We start from the raw sequence: 23,276 nt of genomic DNA on the forward strand, positions 1-23,276 counted from the left end.
ATGATCCAATTAAGATTCAACGCGGAATACTCATGGCCAACTGTTACTCTATACATATAAGTTACACATGTCATTCTAAATCGCCTCAAAAGGGGTATATTAGTCTTTTTATTAGGTTTGGAATGTCATATAAAAGAAGTATTCGTTCACTACTAGGAGAACATAAATTACAGTCTTGCTTTTCTGGTTACTTTCTCTTTTTAGATTGTATATACAATTTAAGCACTAAAGTTTCAATCTATGACCATTCTCAGTATAGGTACCTCTCGAATATGCCATTAAACGAGATATTTTCAATTATTTGGTGCAGAGAATGTTGATGAAATAACATCTGTATTTTAATAATAATATTAAGAGATGGATCCACTAACATTTTAGCTTTTTTAAAAAGAAAAGTACACTAAATTTTGGCTTTTGTGCATAGTCTTCCTCCCCTAGCTCATATGTAGAATCATTATTTTCTTCTCATTCTTCTTTTATTTTTTTAATTATTTTTTCTTTCGTGACTCAATTTTTGGCATCTCTTACAATGAAAATTTTACCAATAAATTTATTGTTTCATGGGGAAGATTTTTGATACGAACTCTGTTATTTTTCTGATTGAAAAGTGAGTTGATGCAAGTGGGTATCTTTTACCGAAAAAATGTTAGATTTCAGCCATTTGAACAGTTTTAGCGGTGAAATGAACATACTTTCAAACTCCTCTAAACGCTAGTTATCTCGTGATAGTCTATGTTCTCTCTTTCGATAACTTCAACGAACTTTCTAACGACCGACCATCGCATTCCGACGACACTTGGGGAAGCAAGTGACAGGTCAGCAAGAACCCGAACAATTTGATTAGCTTATTGGATGAGAGGTAGGAGTAATTGTTTATATTATATATATATATATATATATATATATATATATATATATTGCTGAGATTATTGTTATATGATCATATGAGAATAAATTGATGTTGGTAAGATTTGATTGACCATGAGAATTGGATAATTAAGAATTGCTTTTTTTTTTTGTTAGATAATTAAGAATTACTAATTGTATAGGAATATGATTGAGTTAGAATAAAATATAAATAGCTAGCTTGGGTGGGTATTGTTGTCGACTGTCTTCACTGTATTTCTTGGTAGGAAAAAAACCCAGGAAATTGAATTGATACAGAGTGATCCAATTAAGGTTCAACGCGGGACACTCATGCCCAACTCTCACTCTTCACGTACAAGTTACGTGTGTCATTCTAAACAGGCTCAAAAGGAGCATATTAATCTTTTCTATTAGGTTTGGAATATCATATTACAGAAGTATTCATTCATCACTTAAGGGGACATGAATTACAGTTTTGATCTTTTCGCTACTTTCTCTTTCTAGATTGTATATACAACTTAAGTATTAGAGGTTTCAACTTAGGGTCATTTCCAGCATAGGTACCCCTCGAATGTGCCATTAAACGGGATATCTCTGATCATTTGGTGCAGTGAGCGTGTACTGAATCTCAGTTCATGTAACATCCGTATTTTAATAATAACATTATTATTATTATTATTACTACTAAAAATGTGGGTCCCGCTATAATTTTAGCTTCTTTTTAAAGGAAAAGTAACTAAAAATTTAGCTTTTGCATAGAACTTTTCCCGGAGAAGAAGCAATGACGGTATCTGGGGAATAAGCATCGGCTAACTCTGTGCCCCGTGTCAACCAATATCAACAATTATGCATATATCTTTAGAATCTTATCTAGCTAGATTCATCAGAAATTTTTTGACTAAATTTGAAGTGAATTAAAAAAGAGAATTCGCTCTGACCCGAGTAGCATGGGGCACGTGGAATCCCGTGTGAATCAGCAAGAACCACCTTGCAAGGCTAAATACTCCCGGGTGACCGATAGCGAAGTAGTACCGTGAGGGAAGGGTGAAAAGAACCCCCATCGGGGCTATTCTTCTTTTTGAAAAAACGAAAAGAAAAAGGGGTTAAAAAAAGTAAAGGATTATTTCGTTCCGGATAGTCAGTATTAATTCCCTACATTACGTAGAATCACCATTTTCTTCTTCTCCTTCTTTTATTTTATTTATTTATTTTTTTCTCCATAACTCAATTTTTCAGCCACCTCTTAAAGTGAAAATTTTATCATTAAATTTCTTGTTTTGAAAGAAAGATATTGATACCAACTTTGCTATTTTTCTTACCAAAAAGTTTGTTGACCAGAGCAGATATCTTTTACTGAAAAAGCACCGGCCATTTAAACAGTTTTAGTAGCAAAAGGAACATACTTTCTCGGGCACCAAAATTTTAACAAAGTTCGGTCAATATTACCTACGTTCTCGGACACTACCAAATATATATTTCACTACGAGTAAATATTACAATAGATAAAGAAGAGGAAACAACTAAACCTTAGAATTAGATGATGCAAGTTGTGAGGTGCTTTTAGCCTAAAGCTCAAAGCCCAGTTATAGTCTTGGAAAAGCTTTACATAGTTAAACTTTTCCAATGTGGGATAACAAGTTAATATACGTCATAGTTTTCTCTTATTTCCTTTTACCTTCTAATGTGGGATTTCCTTAAAAACCTAAAAGAGAGCCATTTTTTCTATAAAAACTTAATCTCTTGCATGGCCACATGTAACACTAATATTTTTCAAATGAATTTTACTAGTAGAGCCAGCACTGTCTGACTTTAATCTTAAAGGTGAAGCGTATAGTTCAGGGCCATAGAGCCACTCTATCCCATCAAAATTCTCAGGTGCCTCATGACGTTCATCAAACCCATGGGGTAGATTGGTTGAATGGTTCTTGTCTCGGGAAGTCGATATTATTTTTAACATAGTGGTGTTTGCGACAGCTAGAGATGGTAAGCTCATTTGGCATTTTTCTAGAAATGGTTTGTATTCGTCTAAATCCAGTTATTATTTGCTTGAAAATACACGCATGTGGACTGTGGCCAGTGTGGGTTAGAGTAGATTATGAAACCTTCATATTCCGAGTACAAACCAATTGTTTTTGTGGAAATTATGTGCTAAACTATTGCCTCTTGAACTGCGACTGATACGAGGACAATTTTTTATTACGAGTAATTGTTTATTATGCTCATCGGATATTGAACATGGTTGACATTTATTCTCGGGTTTTGAGTATGTAAAGGCGTGTTGGGAGGTGGCTGGTTTGCAAGCTCCTGGACCCGAGTGGGACTGGATGGAGGACTGGGCCTTGTATATGTTGTCAATGATGGGGAGCGAGGAAGTGCACATGTCTGCTGTTATTTTGTGAGAAATCTGGCAGCAGTATAATGCCAAGTTGTGGATGGGGAATTGTAGGAAGGTTACAAGTGTAGGCCAGTTTCTTTCAGAATGGACATTGGTGCAGACGGAGGGTGCTAGTCGAGTTCAGGAGGTTTGATGTGTAAGGGGCAAACGACAGCTCAATGGTAGAAGCCAACTACAGGTTATGTTACGTGTAATGCTGATGCAGAACAGAGTGACCTATTCAATGGCTCGTCATTCTCATTCCAATGTTAATTTTTTTATTGATGTTGTTGCTCCTAGTTATTTAGACGAGGCTCTTTGTATTGACAATGTTTTTATTTCTTAATAATAGTTGATTTTTTCTTTAAAAAAAAACGATCGCTATGTTTGACAAATAGTTATTAGCTGATTTGATTAGCTATTTATGTAAAATTGTTTGGTAAAACTTAGCTAATTCCTAATAGATGTTTGTATAAAATGACAAATAAGGACATTAGTATTTTATGAGTATTATTTTCTTTTTTAATAATTCACATTCTGAAAAAAAATGGCATATACACATGCTATACATAAAAATATATTTAAACTGAAATTATTGTTAGATTTTTAGATTTTCATCTATAATCATGAATGTTTGATAAAAATAACTTTAGAATTAGATTGCTAGTATTATCTTGAATATTATATAATACGTTTTTTTTAATATATACCCATTAATTTGTAACTTACTATTTTACTAAAACAAAAACCTAATATTTTTATATTTTTTTCAAATTTTCCAATAATATTCATTAGTTTAATTATTAATTTTAATTCATATAATTTATAATAGCATTATAATTTCCAAAAACATAATAGTGAATTTAGATTTATTAATTGATATTTACCACTCAAATATAGTCATGTTTAAATCATATAAATGCGTAAGTAACGAGGGGTAAAAATATCATTCAATATAGATGGAGTAATAAGCTAATTGAAAATGTTTCTAAAACTAGCTTTTTGAAAATTAGAAATTTGAGTCAAAAAAGCTCTTTCAAACGGTAAATTATTAAAAGCATCTGGTTCTCCATGTTAAATGGATAACCAGGGGCTGAACCAGGGGGGGGGGGGGGTTAGGGGGGCTCGAGCCTCGGCAGGTAGCGGGAAAATTGAGAATTTTTTTTTAGTAATGGTGTCTGGTAATATTTTGGAAAGAATTATATTGACTCTATATAGTATTATTTCAATGTTTAAAGGTAGATGAGATGGTTAAGGATGCTTACTTTTATTTGAGAGGTCCTATGTTCGACTACCTTCACATGTTTAATTTTCTATTAGTTCAATGATAGTTTCTAAATAAATGATAACATTTTTACAGTTTTAATGCGTTGGAGACTAAAAAAATTTTGCCCAGCCTTAATGGGCTGAACTTTGAAAAATTTACCGTCAACCACACAGTTAATTTCGATTTTTTTTACTGATATGTTTGAGCTCCGGGTCATCCAGGGTCCTAGTTCCGCCACTGTGGAGAACCTTCCATACATATTTTGACACGTGTAATATGGACTCACGTATATTATAAGAGACTCCACTATTTTAACTATTACGTGGAGTCACAATACACATGTCCAAATATGAATTTGGGGTCTTCCGAGTGACATGAAAAACCCGATGCTTAATATAAAACTCATTTCAAATATCTTTTTACCAAACATTATCATTAAAGATTTGATTAGCCAAAACCTCTAATGTAATGGATCTCTAATTTTACTCAAAACCTCTCTTTATCGAACTGTGCAAATATCTCATTTTAACATCAAAACTTAAATGACATAAAAGTAATATGGAACAAGAATCTTTTTGTGACAAGTGACAAGGTACCTGATTTAGTAATAGACTTGACTACTAATTTAGTAATTCATTTAATGCCATCAATTTCATAATAATCAAACTTACCATCCATTAATTGATTCAATTGCTTATCAAATTAATTAGGTTATGTTTATAGTAAATGAGATAACAATGAATTTGGCTTAAATCAAACAGTTAATTTGGGTCTACCTATCTAAAAACAAAATTTTCAAACTTTCATGATTTTAATAATTTAGTTCTGAAATATTTTCTTTTAATTAAGTTCTTCAATTTTAGTTTCGCACACATTAAACTTTTTTTATTAACGCTTCCATTAGCTAAATTATTAATAAATATCCAAATGTATGCAAAAATAAAAATTACAGGACTTAATATGATTTTTTAATTGTAAAAACTGAGCATAACTTGAATATACTCAATTTATTATACATTAGTATAGCCAAATTTAAAGAAACATTTCTTTTATTAGTTATTTTTATATACTAGTTTGGAAGTAAAATTTTAAATTCAATTATTAATTCAAATAATATTATTTAAAGTAAAAAAATACAAAGTCATTTTTATGGATTTTTTATTTTTTTCATTTTATTTTTTTTAGTCGTTGGACATATATATTCAAAATTTAAACAAAATGTAAAGTTTATTTATTTATTATCTTTGAAAATAGTAAGATAATTAAATAAACAAATGTCAAAATACATAATTAAGTCTTTAAACTTTTAAAGTTTTAAGGACTAATTCCCCAATTTTAATTCTTAAACAAATTGAGCCATTCACTAATGGTTTAGCTAATAAACCATTAACAAGGGGTTCAATATGTGTAAAAATTAAAGTTCACAGGCTCATTTTGAAAAACTAAATAATCATGGCTTAATCCTTAAAACCATGAAAGTTTAAGAGCTTAATTATGGATTTAGCCACAAAATTTTAAAGAAAATCATTATTTCCTTCATCTCATCATATAAATCGTTTTAGAAAGTGATTTTTTTTCCAAAATATAAGTCGTTTTAATTTTCCAACAATTTTTAGTTTAGTTTTTTGGTCTAAGCATTAAATTTTTTGTCTTGATCTATGTGTTTTTTAACATTCCAATACTTATTGCTCAACATTACATGACAGAGAATTTTTTTTTAAGTTAACCAATATAAAATTCATTAATTAGGCTCTACATTAATTGTATTTCTTAATTTGTGTAAAAATCTCTAGAATGACTTATATTATGGGACAAACGTAGTATTATATACAAACAAATTAGAACCCTTTTTTTTTTATCGTTTAAGAGTTTACTGTTTTTTTTTTTTTTTTTGCTGTTAAGAGTTTACTGTTTTATCCGAATGAAAGTGGACTATGAAAGACAAAAGCTTATGTATATTTATATACTTGGAGGATCTCAAAGCTCTTAAGCCCTAGTAAAAGTTTTGTTGTGAATACATTTTACTATAGTCTGATAAAAAAAATTAAAAGTTCACGAAACCAAAACTGAAACCAAAACTTAAAGACTACATAATTATTTTTAAAAACATAAAAACTAATAAATTATTACAATTATTTTTCCTCAAATAATAATCTTTAAATATGAGTTGAATGGAATACAATTTTTGGATATACATGTATTATTTTTCCCCAAATAATAATATTTAAATATACATGTATTTATTTTTTAGTTTTTAATTTCTTATAAGTTGTTTTAATTAGTGAATGAAAAGATTGATAGTTGATTCAAAAAAAAAAAAAAGATTGATAGTTACTTGAAGAAATAAAGCACTTTTAATGGCATTTTCCAAGCTTTTGAATCATTACATCTATAAATAGAGGAATTCAAGTTATTTACGATCCTAAATCAACTAACTAAAAACACAAATCTCTATTATTGACAACTCTTTATGTAATCCGCTTTTTGATTTAACGGTGAACGAACATATTTGGGGAACTTTAAGTTTACAATCGGGATTGATGAATGATATTGAGTATGAGAATGTTAATGAAGCAAGAGGAACAGCTCTAGGTTGGATTGATTTGAATGTCTAGTTTCTGAAACGTCTAGCCTCACGAAAAAGCGTGTCCGTTTAATACCCAAAAGGTTGTTTGAAACCACACATGTGCTGCTGAAAATATAAAAAACAGCAAAAAGAGCTTTCCTTTTTTTCTTATTTTATCGTAATCTTTCTTTGATTTCATAATTCATCTTTCTAATCTCATTTTTATTTTACAAAGTATATAATAAAAATTACAATATGTTTTTTTCATGGAACTCTTGATTGTCAATTCTAATCTTTATCTTCCCGATTAAACTGCAATCTCAAACTTACTTTCTTTGTTCTTTGAGTTTTTATTAGAGTTAATTACAAATAACTACAATATGATTTCGCTGATTTACAGATCAGTATGTGTAACATTTTTTTGTAAACGCAATTATATGGTTTGTAAAATTTTGCATTGAGTTTACTTTGTCAGAATCTGATCGATAACGATCACGAAATGAAAATTTTCAAGAGTTAAATAATATTTTAAGCAATTTTAATTTTGAGATTGTTATTGGCCACATTTAGTAAAGTAAAAAACATATAAAATTTTACAACTACAGAGTTGTGTTTGTAAAAAAATACTACAGGTACCGATCTACAAATCAGCCAAAGCACATAATAATTTATTTATAATTAACTCTTTATTATTTTTGTTTCATTGTCAATTAACCAGTTTTTTTTTTTTTTTTTTGGTTGCAATGTAGTGTTGAGGCATAGATTTGGGGCATCAGGATCCTCGTCGGATCTATTTTGGAGGCATAGATTTGGGCTTTATCAAAGTAACATGTAGGATAGTGATGGGATAGAAATAAAAATTGAATTGTTAAACAAAACAATATAAAGAAAGAAAAAAAAATATCCCTATGATCTTTATTTTCATTTTGATTTTTTTAATACCGTTAATTAGTTTGGACTGTTTTTTCTTTTTTTTTTTTTGGTAGAAAAGGAAAAGAAAAACGAATAACAACAAACTACCCAGGAATTAGCCTAGGGAAGCTAACCCCAATCCTATCTTCTAAGAGAAGATGAGAGATGAAACTAAGGGAAACAGGAAGGGTAGTAACGCCTAACGTCCCTTCATGGCCCGCCGCCGCCAAGCGATCAGCAACACGATTCTGCTCTCTAAAAATGTGTCTGAACTCTACGAACTCAAAAGAGGAGCAAAGCCTTATAATAGCTTTGATGAGGTTGCGACTGTTAAGACCCATAGAATGATTCTCAGAAATCATTTTGATTGCTTCCAAATTATCAGACTCCACAGAGAGCCTCTTAACACCCAGCCTTTTAGCAAGATTGATTCCAGTAAGAATAGCCCAGAGCTCCGCAGAAAAGGAAGAACCCAACCCTAAATTCTGGGAGAACCCAGAAAGCCAGACGCCCCCTACATCTCTAAGCACACCTCCAGCCGCAATCTTACCGTTACTGAGGCAGGAACCATCGGTATTCAGCTTCACAACCCCCTCTCTTGACCTGCTCCATCCCACGAGATGGACATCACAACACTGAGAGGCTCTGGCAAGGGACTCTCCTTTGAAACTATCGATAATAGAGAAAAGTTTTTTCGAGAAGAAATCAGCTAAGTTTGTCATAAGACTGTTTTTTCTAACAGAACCAATCTCAAGATATTTATTTATCAATTTTTAAATCACATAGTTTATATTTAAAAAATGACCTAAACCACAATGTTTATTTTTGTATTTTTCCCTATAAAAACAGGCTTAGACCTAATACAACCAACAGATTTTGGAGCTCTGTCAAGCAAGGATCCGTCTCCAAAAGGTAAATGTTATATATAAATAGTTGCACATTTAAGAGTTTTAATATTAGTTTAATACATCATTTTTCCACGGTTTGACACGATTTTATGAACTTTCAAAGTATGTCGATAGCTTTCTCATTTGTTTAAAATGTTTTGATAGTCTCATCAAGTTGCTTAAAATATATTTTTGATAGAAATTGAGACGAGACAGAACTTGGACGGGGTGAGCACCCATGGCCCAAGAACTGTCAAACACGCAATATATTAATAAAAGAAAAAAATGAGTGTTTGGACAAGAGAAGAGGAAGGAGAACAAACAAAAAAGAAGGGGGGAGGAGAAAAGATAGAAAAAGTAAAGAAAAACACAAGTGTGAAATACTACAAATGTCATCATTGATAAACATGTGACAAAAAGCAGGAGCTGAAGACCACCAATTGATTACTGAGGAAGAGACTCCAAACTTTGCCAATGCATCAGCAACTCTATTTCCTTCCCTAAAAATGTGTGAAAAGAGTATGTTCATCCTAGAGCAAATGTTGAGACAATGCTGACTCAAATCTATTGCTTAAAATATAACCAATTAATCACTTGGTTGTAAAAAAATAAATTGCATACGGAATGTGTATTGAACACGTCTTAGAATGTTATTACATAATATATTAAAACATAAGTATTAAAAAGAGAGTTCGTACTTGCTCAACTGCAAAACTTATCATCTCTCATATTAGAACTTCATATCCTGACCTTGATCGTTTTATTTTTCTAAGGTGTGTGCAATACACATTTTACATACAACTTACTTTTTTACGATTGAATGATTAAAAGATTACATTTTAAACAAGTTGAAAGGTCTATCGATATATTTTGTTCTATTCTTTGTTTGTACATTATTTATTTTAAGTTTTTACAGTTATATTTATTGAAAAAATATGATATATATTTTAGAACGGCGTAATATATTCAAAGACATAACATGTGATTGAATACTCAAACAGAAATAGTGGGACAACCAAAATCCTAGCCACAGAATTTTCATCCAGGTTTTCGAGATTTTTCCAACTTTTAATCCGGGATAAACTGATTCTTTACTTTATTTTTTATTTTTATTAAAAGTATGTATGTTTTTATTAATTTATTATTATGATAGGTTTGATAGTTTATTATTTAGTTATAGCTGTTTTGATCACATGGACCTTAATGATCATGTAGTATTTAGTCATTCACCGTTAGATCTGGAGTTTGTTAGAATCCTAAGCTGGAGATCAGGGTTGTTCCTGACCTTTTAGAGGCCCCGGGCGAGATGATAATTTGGGCCCCCCATATATACATTCTACTTTTTTTTTTAAGTTGTAGGCTAGATGATTTTTTTATTATTACAAAGGATAAGGTAAATATTTAGTCATATGGTTATTAGAAGAGAGCAATCAACATTCATGCATAAAATAGTGCAATTTTAAACCTAACGTTTATCAATTGGTACAGTTTCAAGCTTAATTGACAAAAATGAGGTTTTTTATATGTAATTTTTTGTTCTATCCTCGCTCCAACCTCCACTGTTCTGGTCACTCAATATGGTTTAAAGTTGCACATGAAATGTTAATGAAAAGAACTCATTTTTAATCAAGGCTTGAAATTTCACCAACTTGTAAAAGTTATTTAAAATTGCAATATTTTCTACATAAAAACTAAATTGGTAGTGCGGTAGTAGCGAGTATACTAACTAGATTTATTTATGTACTAAAATAACAAGTGTCTATATCATGTAAAATTGAAAGAAGTAAACAAATATAGGCAGATCGATTTGGCGATTCTAAAGTTAAATAAGGGCCTAATCCATAATAGAATCAATGATCAATGATTAAATGTGGAAAAATAAATGATACGGGACTTAAGCTTACAAGTTTTAAGGATCAAGCTCCTCATCGCTTATTTTTTCACATTGAACATTTTATCATTGATTTTGTTATAGATTTGTCCCTTATTTAACTTTTCCGCCGAGTTTAGTAGATGAGAAGATCGATTTGGCGATTCTAAAATTAAATAAGGGTCTAAACCATAATAGAATCAATGATCAAGGATTGAATGTGCAAAAATAAATGATTAGGGGCTTAATCCTTTAAACAACCAAAGTTCAGAGCTTAATTATATTCTTTGCTATAAATATATTATTTTTTATATTGAATATGTATATTGACAATTAAATTTAAGAAAAAAAATTGAAATGAGATAATAAATTTTTTTTTTAGAAAATATTAAATGGTTATTTTTCTTATTAAATACATAAATAAATTGATAATTTTGATTTAACAAAAAAAAAATGATAGTGATAAAATGATATAGGAAGGGAAAAAATATTTGATAATAATAGAAATGGGGAAGGGAGGTTCGAACCTCCAACCACAAAAAGCTTAATTAAAATCACAAGCTACTTGCTCATACCAACTGAACCAATTAATTTTTGTGTTAATTTTGCATCTCGGTTTTATATATGTACAATATAAAATATTTTTTTAGGCCCCTTAATATTATGGGCCCTGGACGGACGCCCCTCATTTCATAGCCCAAGGCCGGCCCTGCTGGAGATTCAAAACATCCATTCACCATCCCCGTTTTATTTATCACCGCCCTCTATTTGACCATTTTTCCCTTCTCATTTTATTTTGATAAAAAAACTGAAAATTCTTTTTCTCTCCCGAGCAAAACTGAAATTCTAAAAAAAAAATACCTGAGAACTCCGGAAATGGACGATTTCGAAGACGAGGTAAAAAAATGAACTCGAGAACTCTGGAAATGTACAATTTAGAAAAAATAAAATTTATACTCGTATTTGGCCTCGGCGGGAGATTCATCCGCCTAGTAGGCGGATGACGAGTTCTATCTCCAAATCCAGAGACGGAACTCATCTGTTTTGATGAAAATTTAACAAAAAAAAAACGTAACTTTTCAGTAAATTTGCCATAATTTTTCGTCATGATTCTAGTATAGGGGTTTGTGATTTTTGGAGAGATTAGAGGGAGAATGAGAAGTTTTGGTTCAAAAAAAATGAAAAGGACAAAAACGTCAAATAGAGAGCGGTAATAAGTAAAATTTGGACGGTGAATAGCAATCCACTATTTATTTGGAGTTTTTTATTTTCTTTTTATTTTTGCAGTTTGTCTTTTTGTTTGTAATCTATTTTACTTATTATGTTTTTCTTCATGGAAAAACAGAAGAATTTTAACTTCTACCATATAGATCTGACTCATTAAAAAATCATAAAATCATTTCTGAAGAGAATTCTAAAACCGATTCCAACAGGAATGAGTTTCTCTATCATTATGCCAACAATAATTTTAAGTACTATCTAATATTACTTGCTCTCTTACAATATATGATATTAAAGATGCAAATCTTCTAATATGTTTCAGAATTGTAACATGAATATTACTTTTTCAGATCATAAAAGCAGTTTTCTCATAAACGAGGTTTGATAAATGCAAGTTATTTTTTGTGAAAACTATTTTTAAGAAAAGCTACTATTTGAAGTTTTTTATTTTTATTTTTAAGAAAAACAACTTTCACATGTTTAACAATTAACCCTTTTCTTCTAAAAAGGATAAAGAGAAAACTTCAACTTTTCTTTCTTTTGATTATTTTCTTGGTATATAACATCAGGGATGACAACATCAATAGTGACTAACGAGAATATTTTTTCACCTTCTTTAGTTTATTTTAAAAAGAAAATTTTAGATTTTCAGATCTTCAAACTAAACATACTTCCTCTCTTTTTTTTAGAGGAAAAACATACTACCTTTTGTTCATAAAATAAAAAATAATAATAAAAAAACTGAAAAATAGTATAACTCTTGAAAAAGCTGAGATTGAACAAAATAAATGCCCATCAGACCTCAAATGGATCCGGACATAATAGGATTTGTGCCTACATAAGACTACTTGCATCCATTCCAATACACATTTTGCATCCCGATGTACTTCATTAAAGGGGTTAATCAATATCTAAAGAGCAGGATGTGTTACATTTTGTGAGTTGAAATGGCTAATAATAGAATGCACAAGATACGTTGAAGCGGTTAATCAATATCAGGTAGGCACATAAAGCGTAGAAGTAACTAACTCCGTGAGTTAGTTAGACTGGTTAATAATTAACTGTAGTTGGTTAACTGTTTTGGCTAGTTGACAGTTATCCATTTGTATATAAAGCAACTTGTATTCAACGAATTGATTGAATACATCTGTCCTCTAGCTTGCAACTATTTTGTTCTCCAAGAATAATACATTTCTTTTCCCTTATACATTCTGTACATGGTATCAGAATCAACAACTTTTCTGCAAAAAAGAAGAATGGTAGGGAGAATAAGGAATTACATGAAGAACAATAACAACCCGAAAGCTACAAATCGTTTTGAGTTGAGTTGAGGGGACTAATAGATTGGCCACTAAATAAAGCAGACTAAGTGACAAAATAGGACAAGTCCCGGGGCCGGCGGAGGTATTAATCATCCAATGATTACTATTGCAGACCTTATCTGCAGTCATAACCAACAGACATAGGCCATGCTTAGCATTGAATGAATTTTTATTATTATTAATATTTTGTCTGAAGCATGTTTCAACAATGACACAACAGATTATAATAACCCTAAGTTGATAAAGTCTTTATTGAACAGGAAATATTTAATTAACACCAGATTTTCCTAAATCAATCACAGCTGAATTTGTCAACTTTAACAATCAACAATTGAGCTATGATTTTCCAACAGCAAAGACGTAAGGAAGTAATCAGCTCAACCTCATATGCGATGGGAACAGATTTATGCCTTTACCTGTAAATAATTAGACACGGATAGAAGCCGAAAACAGAACACACAACAAATAGAGAAACATAAAGAAAGAAACGTAATTGTATTGATGAAATTGACAGAAATAGAAAGATAAACTGAGCTGACAAAGGTCTAGCAAAGAAAAACTTCCCTCCGAACACTCAAAAAGTGCGTACGAAACATAATTCTTCATAATCCCCTCCTCACACTACACCTCCCTATATATATACTACCTAAAGCTAGGTGTGTTATTGAGTCTGGATAGTTTGCAAACTATTCGAGCTCGGCCGGGCTGAGTTTGAGCTTCCTTAGGTTCAGGTTGGATTGGAAGCTTGCGAACAAGCACGATTATTGTTTAGTTACTATATATATATTTCATTAATTTTTAATTTTATAATTATATCATTTAAATTTATCGTAATAAGCTTAAATTTGGTGTTTCCTTCAGTAGCAGGCAGGAGTCATATAAAAAATGTTAAAACGGCTAAATTTGAGTGCATCTGAATCAAGCCGTTCGGGAGCTTTTCTCGAGCCGAGCCTATTTTAGATACTCTCGAGCTCGAGCCGAGCCCGAACTTGCCGATTCTTGAGCTGAGCTGAGCCGAGCCTACCTAGATTCGTTCTCGGTTCGGCTCATTAACACCTCTGCACAAAATGCTCTCTCTCTCTTATAACTAACTTTCACCGGGCTTCAAAACACGTACCTTAATTCCCATATTACCCTTTCCTTCCATTAGCATATTCTCTATCAGGTACTCCAATCTATCAACAAATACACAAATAAAGAACTTTATTGCTTCCTTCCATCTGCAAATGCATAATTCATATAGTCTAGTAATTGTGGCCAATAGCACAAACAGTTCTATACTTTCTTTTAAAAACTTCAATTTCATTTCTCTTCATCAGTACTAACCCATCTAAAGTGGTTAGCTTACAGGAAGAAGCATATAAAAAGAATGCAATTCAATAATCGTACACGGATAACCTATTATCTAAGCTATGAACAAGACCTCGTAATCGTAAAAGTACTACCGAGTTGGCATAACCCAATCCGAACTCCAAGCTTACGACCTGGATGCCGATTATTTCCATATCCTACCACTACTGCTGCTAACACCAAATTGAAACAACTGTCATACAAGGTTGCAGCAGCACTGATAATAAATTATGATGTTGAATTCTTGGGCGAATCGTATGATTTTTCCAGCAACTTATACTGGTCACAATTAGGATAATCCTACTCCTAGGTGGCACTATAATAGATGGAAAAACAAGACAGCGTCAATCTGCAAAATCTGGGCCTTAAAATTTCCACCACCAACAAAATTAAAGGAAAAGGTCCCGGTTGGATGTGAAAATTTGAATTTTTGGTTATCAGCTTAGCATTCTCATTTTGGTTCATTGCTCTAGTGCCTCTACCAACAGTCCAGAAGACAGCAAAAGTGAATAACTAAGCCATACCTCTTCCCGTACCATGCCGAGTAGTTGGAACTAAACCAGCACAACTCTGGTTTTGTTCGTGATCGCTGTAGTCCAACTTGCAAATCTGGCATTCTTTTCCATTCAAAACTCAACTTATTGTATGAACATTAATCCCTACAAGGAGAGCAATACCAAAAATATGAGGAGAAATATTGTTAACCATAACCAGGGACTATAATAGCACCTCTAAATCAAGTTCAAGCCAGTACATATCACTATTATCAGATAAATAGAGCCAAATAGCTATGTTGCATGGAAACGGATACAGATACGGAAACGGAATCCGGGAAATACTAACGAAAAAGTGTTTCCGTGCAACATAGCCAAATAGCCAATGAGTTGTGCCTAGATTGACATTAAAACCAAGATTCAGAGAACAACATGATTATTCTTTCTCCTAAATCAACCATAATCTGAATGACAAAGATATGTAATGTATAACTGTATTTGAGAAAACAATGAAGCATCAACCAGCAGCATTCAAAATCAGAAATAATTTAGTTCAAAGAAACACCTTTTTGACAAAACCTCTCAAACTAAATCTTAAATTGTTTACATCATGCATTTTCAAATTCAATTGAATAAAACATTATTAGTTACAGTTCTAAAAGACCAATCAGTGCCCTCCATTTTCGCAAACTCCTTTCCGATGTTCTAACATACAAATCAGAAACAACAAGCTTAAAAAACTGGATCAGATTAAAGGATCAGTACACAAATTTCTGCAGATGTATGACTTACTTTTTCTTTTGTTGGACCCATTTCCCCTTAGCATGGAACTTTTTTTTTTGTTTTGGAAGACTTGGCTTGGAACTTGATTGTGAAGCTTGCTCTTCCTTATCCTCAGATTTTCCTTCATCTCCATACAAAAGGGACTTTGTTGGTGGGTAAAGATGAGACTTCAAATCATAACCAAGTGACTCCATCTTGCTTAGAAGATCAAATGCAAGTTTCTTTTTATCTTTACGAAGAATAAGCAACTTAAGTAGCTTATTGCATATTCGAGGCATCAAAATGTAACCTTTCTCAATTGTGTACAGGAAAATTTCAGCTGCAAGGTCTGGTTTTCCTTCGTTGCATAATCCAGTCATTAACTTGACACAACTTGGAGCAGTGATGATAACTTTGTACTCCTGAAGAATTGAAAATATCTTTGAGGCTTCTTTTAATTTTCCTGCCTGATAAAACCCGATTAGCCAAATAGTATAAGGCGCTAACTGAAAATCATTCAACTTATGGTCCATCTCAATTAAGCCTCGAATTGCCTTTTCGACTTCTCCCTTCTCAAAATATTCGCCTAGAGTCGTAAGTTCATTAATGTCTCTGCCAGGGGTTCTCTGAAGATACTTCAACCAAAGATTAAAAGCTACCGGTAACATCTTTCTTCTGCAGGACCAAGTCATTAGTGATTTGTAAACATTTACACTAGGCAAAAAATCATTCTTGGATATCTGATCAAATAACTTAAAGGCATCCTCATCCCTGTTAGCCTTAAAAAGACCATTTATAAGAGTTCCATATGTTACAGTATCGGGTGAGAGCCCTTGGACCTGAAGCTCTGTCAAAAGTTTAAGAGCACCATTAATGTTTCCTTCCCTACAAAAGCCATTGATCAGAATGTTATAAGTTGTTATGGTTGGTGATACCCCACTTTGAGCAAATTGGGTAATGATATTGTATGCCTTGAGAATTGATCCTGAGAGACACAATTGCTCCACCATATTCTGGACACTTGAAGTATTAATAACTTGGTTACCGCCTTGAGAAAGACGGAGATACAAGGAAGGATTTCTCCCTATCTCCATCTTGTAAAACAAAAGTTGAGCCTTCTCAAGCTGCTTAGCCTTACAAAGTCCATCAAGTAGAGCATTGAAAGTACCCTGTGAAGGATAACATCCAACCTTCTCCATGTCATTGAATATCTGTTCCGCCTCCCCAACTAGCCCCATCTTGCACATTCCAGATATCAGAATGGTGTAAGTGCAGGAATTCGGGAAGCAATCCTGCTTCGAAATCTCGAGAAGAAGCGATTTTGCATCATCCAATAGACCCAAGTCACACGAACCTTTGATCAAAGCATTGTAACACTTAGTATCAGGAACAACACCCATCTCTGTCATATCATTTAACAACGCTAAGGCCCTCTTAAATTGGCCTGCTTTCGATAACCCCGTAATCATTATAGTGAACAAAACAACATCAGGCTTGATTTGATCTTCAATCATTTTCTCATACCACAGTTGTGCATCTTTATGTCTTCTTGCTTTAAATAACCCATCAATCAGACAACTATAGCCCTTCTTATTTAGCACGTATCCATCCTCTGTGAAACACTTCAAAAGTGTCAAAGCCTCATCAACTCTACCTACCTTAGAATACCCATCAAGCAATGCATTGTAAGTAACAAAATCAGGAGTAAATCCATTAGCCTTCATCGCATTGAACAATTTATATGCAGCATCAGTCTTGTTAGCTTGACACAACCCCGAAATCACTATTGTGTATGTAATCTCATTTGGAAAAATTCCTCTCTGTATCATTTCATCAAACAACCGAAGTGCGTCCGTGGTTTTTCCATGCCTACACATCCCATCAATCAACATGCTAAAAGTAGCTATATTCGGCATGCAATTTAACTTAACCATTCTACTATAAATCCCTAAAGCTAACATAAAAACCCCTCTACGAACCAAAAGATGCAAAAGTGCATTGTAAGTAAAAACATCAGCCTCGCTGCCAAAATCTCTCATCATTTCAAGAGCTTTCACTGCCTTCTCAATCATACCTAGCTTCGCATAAGCTTGAATCAACACTGTAAATGCATCAGCTGGAATTGGAACATTAGATTTATTTATTTCTTCAAGGACTTGCCAATACAATTCATGCCCGTTCTCTCTTATAAGAGAATCAAGGATAGTAGCCTGACAATCCAACGGGCGCAAAAGCTTGTAATTGGATGCCCAAATAAAGAAACGAAAACCCGAGGGAAGATTTGGTGGGTTTTGGACAATAGACTTGACAATTGCTGGGAAGAGAGAAGGAGCCAGGGGTTCTAGAGCTGGTTCCATGGGGTTTACCGTTTCAATGATACGGAGAACTTCATCTTTGGAGGAGTAGTGGAGATGCCGAACCTGTGACGGTTTGGGGTGAGATATTTGGCGGAAAAGTAAATGCACTCTCATAGTTGAATCATCAGTCGATTTTTCTTGCAAGGGGTATTATATGGTTTTGCTTCTTTCAAGTGGCGAGACGGCTGAGGAGCTCCTGCTGCGTCGTTCGACCGGAGATCGGAGGAAGAGAGGCGGCTGGCTGGTGGCTAGCTGGTGCTGTGAGGGGGGAAGAGCAAATAAATTAGAATTGGGAGAAGGAGACGAAGGGCAGCAAATTGAGCCTGCTACCTCCTCCTCCTTTTTTCTACCATGTAAAAACGGTGTCGTTTTGGTAGTCCAAATATTTAAGGGGGGTTTAAAGGGAAGGACAATGTTTTAAAAACCAGATTGGACCAGACTAGCCGGTTCGACCGGTTGGACTGTGAACCAACCATAAGTCCGGTCCGATTATAGATGCTACGGCTTATTTATATTAAACTGGATTGATCCCGGGTTTTTTAAATTAAGAAAAAATTAAAACTGATTTGATGATAAAAAAATTAAAAATTAAATCTTAAACTATAAATAGGAATAATTTGTATTAATTAACTTCAACTTTAATATTTATATTGTGTTAAATCCTAAATTATAAATGATTTGTGTTAATTAACTTCAACTTTAATATTTATGTTGTGTTAAACTAAGAATTTATATTTGTGGAAACCAAGTGAATGTCTCCAACGATATTCTTGTCATCTGTTAGTAGTTGTTATCCGAACCGGACAGGACATCGAACCGGATTGGTGACTGGGTCACAGGTCACTTGGTCGGATCGGATGGCTCGGATTGGTCGAACCGGATGACGCAATAAATAAATAAATAATATATTAATTATATATATATTAAAATTATATTTATATTTATATAATAATGATAATAATATTCCTGTTTATAAAACTTTGCACAAATAAATACTTGTTTCCTTGAAGTTTTAAAGCAGATAAAAAATAATTCAACATCATACCAAAATAATTCAACATCATACCAAAATAACAATAATAAAACCTAAATCATAAATCCATATACACAAAAGTTCACTTCTTGAATCATATACTATACACAAAAGTTCTTCAATGTAATATCCACAACAGAATATGATAATATTCAGAGGCATAACAAATCTAAATTAAATTTACGGAAATTAGTAAATTACTGATATGAAAAATTACTGAATTTATAAATTAGTAAATCTAACGCTAACAATTTTTGACACGCCCAGTGAGACCTTTTATTATTATTTTTTTTTGGGAACAAATGGAAAGACTGTTCCACAACCAGTTCTATCGAACGGAGCCCGAGATCTGTGTTGCGGAGCTGTCCCGAATGACGCAACGACATGGAGAACCGGTTGAAAATTTTATCAACCGATTCAAAAAGATGCGACATCGTTGTCGAATCAACATCCCCGAGGTCGAGTTCGTGAAGATTGCCCAACGTGGGTTGGAATTCGAAAACCGGAAGAAATTTCAGGGGATAGATTTCCCATGTTGGTAAAAAATCCCAAAGCACCAGAGGTAGTTAAAAGGATCCCAACCACCCAATATACGTTTGACGTCTCGAAGACGGAAGGGATCTTCGACTACCTGCTAAAGGAGCAGTTCATCATATTACCTCCTAGACATGTGATCCCATCAAAAGAAGAAATACACGGACGAAACTACTGTAAGTATCACGACAACTGGAGCCACAACACTCAAGCATGTTTTGGTTTTAGAAACGCCATGCAGGATAGGATTAACCGCGGGATACTCCAATTCCCGGAAAAGAAGGAAAGCATGCTGATCGACGAGGACCCATTCCCGGTAGCCAATATGATCAATGCCACTTCACTAGTGTGGGGGGGGGCAAAGGAAAGCAAAATTGCGACTTGAGGACCCGACAAATATGGGTACCAAAAGCGACGCCATCAAAGTTGGAGGAAAGCTCAAGGCAATCACAGAATACAAAGATAAGAGACGTGCAACAACAACGGCCACGTTTCGTGACACCCTCGAGCACGTCGCCCCTCAATCAATGGCAATTGAATAGCCATAAGAAATTCCCAAGACCTCTTTCCAAGAATGCGAATAGAAGATTAAGGAAAAGAGAGGCAGAAAAGAGAAATAGTCGAAGGGAGTCATCGAGCGTCAACTCTAACGATGCGAAAAGAGGAGGAAAAAACCAAGAGAAGAACCTCCAGATCCGGGTTGGAGATTTCATCATACGGGTAGATTGTGCAGCTACCTCTTTAATCTTACCTTCGGATTTTAGAAGCGAAGACATTAAGAAAGAATTCCCCAAGCCCGAGTACAAGAAGCAAGAAGACGCAGCACCGAAGGCACCGGGTGAAGAGGGCATGAAGAGGGTTTACTTTGACAAGCCCACTCCAAGGATGACTCACCATATCAAACCTCTATACGTCAAGGCTCATGTAGATGGCAAACCAATCTCCAGAGTGCTCATCGACAATGGATCAGCCGTTAACATCATGCCTATGAAGATGGTCCTAGCCTTAGGGAAATCAGAGGAAGATATAATCTCATCAGAAGTGTCAGTTTCAGCCTTCACGGGAGAAATTGCAAAGACATACGGCGTCCTACCATTGGAACTCACCGTTGGCTCTCACACCGCCATGGTCGCTTTCTTCGTGGTAAATTCAACCGCGAGCTATCAGGCACTGTTAGGGAGAGATTGGATTCACTCCAACTCATGCATCCCTTTATCTTTGCACCAACTTCTTCTGTTCTGGAAGGGAGACGAGGTGGAAGTCATTCGGGCAAACGAGAAACCATTCGAAACCTACTCAGATGTGGTCGAGGCTAGACTCTATGAGGAATCTGTAGGCCCAATCCGAGTGGGATCCAATTACAAAGAGCAATCATGTGGCGAAGAGATTAAGAATATCCTAAGGCCAACGGCAATCGTGCCCCGTCGAAGGTCATTCCATGATGAACCGATAATTGAAGAGATTCCATGATTAAGACAACATCCGGAAAAGAAGCGGTGGCTTCAACCGCTATATAAAAACTGAATGCACAACAACTAGCGGAGAAACTATACCAGGAGGACGACATGAGGGTCTCAGAAATCGAAGCACCCAAAGGGATAGCATAACTAGATCCTCAAGGAGAAGAAATCCAATTACAAGATCTGAAAAGGGCGAACCCGAAGTTAGAAGATGAAGGTTCCATGGCAGTCGACCCTCTAGACGAAGTGAACCTAGGGACACAAAAAGAACCTCGGGTTACGTTCGTCAGTAGCTTACTATGCCCAACGTTAAAGGAAGCCATCATCGTTTTGCTTCGGGAGTTCAAAGACTGTTTCGCTTAGAATTACGATGAAATGCCCGGGTTGAGCAAAGACGTAGTGGAACATAGATTGCCAATCAAACCGGAGTTCAAACCTTTCAAACAACCAACAAGAAGGATGAGAAAAGAGGTTGAAGGCAAGATGAAGGAAGAAATAGAAAAGTTGTTCAAGGCTAAATTCATCAGACCAGCAAAGTACGCGGTATGGCTATCTAACGTCGTGCCTGTAGTAAAAAAGAACGGTAAATTACGCGTATGCGTAGATTTCCGCGATCTAAATCTAGCTACGCCAAAAGACATCTATGCGATGCCTATTGCCGATATGCTAGTAGATGTCGTGTCTAAAAATGAATTAATATCTCTTTGCGATTGCTATGCGGGATATAACCAAATCCCCATTGCCGAAGAAGACATTGCAAAAACGGCATTTCGATGCCCGGGGTCAATTGGTACGTTCGAATGGGTCGTCATGCCATTCGGTTTGAAAAATGCCGGCGCCACATACCAAAGAGCAATGAATGCCATTTTTCACGATTTACTCGGCACCTCCATGGAAGTATATGTAGACGACATCGTTGTCAAATCCAAGCGAGAGGCAGAACACGTCGGCCATTTGAGGAAGAGCTTCGAGCGGATGCGTAAGTATAATTTGAAACTCAATCCTCTAAAGTGCGCCTTCGGGGTCAAAGCAGGAAACTTCCTCGGATTTTTAGTCCATCAAAGAGGGATCGAGATTGACGACAATAAGGCAAAAGCAATCAAAGAAGCACAACCTCCGAAAAACAAGAAAGAGTTGCAGCGGTTCTTGGGCCAAGTAAACTACCTGAGACGATTCATATCAAACTTGGCTGGGAAATCCAGAGCATTCTCAGATCTGTTAAGACTCAAAGACGAAGAAAGCTTCAAGTGGGATGACAAGCATCAAGCGGCGTTCGAAGAGATCAAAACTTACTTGAGCAACCCACCTGTGTTGATGCCACCAAGGGAGGGTACTCCACTCAAGCTCTATATATCAGCAACCGACGAGTCAATTGGATGCTTGCTTGCCCAAGACAATGCAAACCGTCATGAACAAGCCATCTACTATCTAAGTCGAACATTGCTATCGGCAGAAACGAGGTACAGCCCAGTTGAGAAGACGTGCTTAGCCCTCTATTTTGCTTGCACGAAGTTGAGGCATTACTTGCTCAAAGCGAGAGTTTATGTGATTGCTAGCACCGACTTGATCAAATACATGCTAAACCAGCCTATCCTCTCAGGAAGAATAGGAAAATGGTCACTAGCATTGGCCGAGTTCACTTTGGTGTATCTCCCGCAATCCTCGATAAAAGGGAAAGCAATTGTAGATTTTGTGGCCGACCACCCAACCAACTTTCAATATCCCGAAGAAGCAGAACTGCCAATTTATCTGACGCCAATTGGCAGTTAAAGTTCGATGGTTCAAGCACAGACAGTTCCAACGGAGCAGGAGTGATCATCACAGCCCCATCTGGGACTAAAACAATATTAGCAGTAAACTTGGATTTTGAATGCACGAACAACCAGGCTGAGTATGAAGCTCTAATCATCGGCTTAGAAATCTTGATAGACCTAAGAGCGAAAGAGGTCAAGATTTTCGGTGATTCACAATTGGTTATCCGGCACCTAACAGGAGAATAT

The 23,276-nt window shown here is 34.6% G+C and overlaps 1 protein-coding gene across 4 annotated transcripts; it reads right to left on the reverse strand.

The window, feature by feature from the left end:
- Positions 1-12,716: 12,716 nt before the first annotated feature.
- On the reverse strand, positions 12,717-18,589 carry LOC136202934 (pentatricopeptide repeat-containing protein At1g79540). 4 transcript variants are annotated; one of them, XR_010674668.1, is made up of 4 exons: positions 15,923-18,589; positions 15,161-15,295; positions 14,404-14,461; positions 12,717-13,205 (listed from the first exon to the last, which is right to left on the reverse strand). XR_010674668.1 is itself a non-coding variant. In XM_065993929.1 (2 exons), the coding sequence occupies exons 1-2, from the start codon at positions 18,361-18,363 to the stop codon at positions 15,289-15,291; spliced, it is 2,448 nt and encodes an 815-aa protein (XP_065850001.1). In that variant the 5' UTR covers positions 18,364-18,589; the 3' UTR covers positions 14,514-15,288. The 4 variants fall into 4 exon arrangements, 1 of the variants encoding a protein (XP_065850001.1); XR_010674667.1 differs by having other exon boundaries at positions 14,404-14,506; XR_010674669.1 differs by lacking the exon at positions 14,404-14,461.
- Positions 18,590-23,276: the final 4,687 nt, after the last annotated feature.

This window comes from Euphorbia lathyris, chromosome 8 (genome assembly GCF_963576675.1).
Source record: "Euphorbia lathyris chromosome 8, ddEupLath1.1, whole genome shotgun sequence".
Taxonomy (NCBI): Eukaryota; Viridiplantae; Streptophyta; class Magnoliopsida; order Malpighiales; family Euphorbiaceae; genus Euphorbia; species Euphorbia lathyris.

Bases quoted from the DNA above. Each gene is read 5' to 3' on its own strand.
- LOC136202934 (XM_065993929.1), bottom strand. From the start codon at position 18,363: ATGAGAGTGCATTTACTTTTCCGCCAAATATCTCACCCCAAACCGTCA.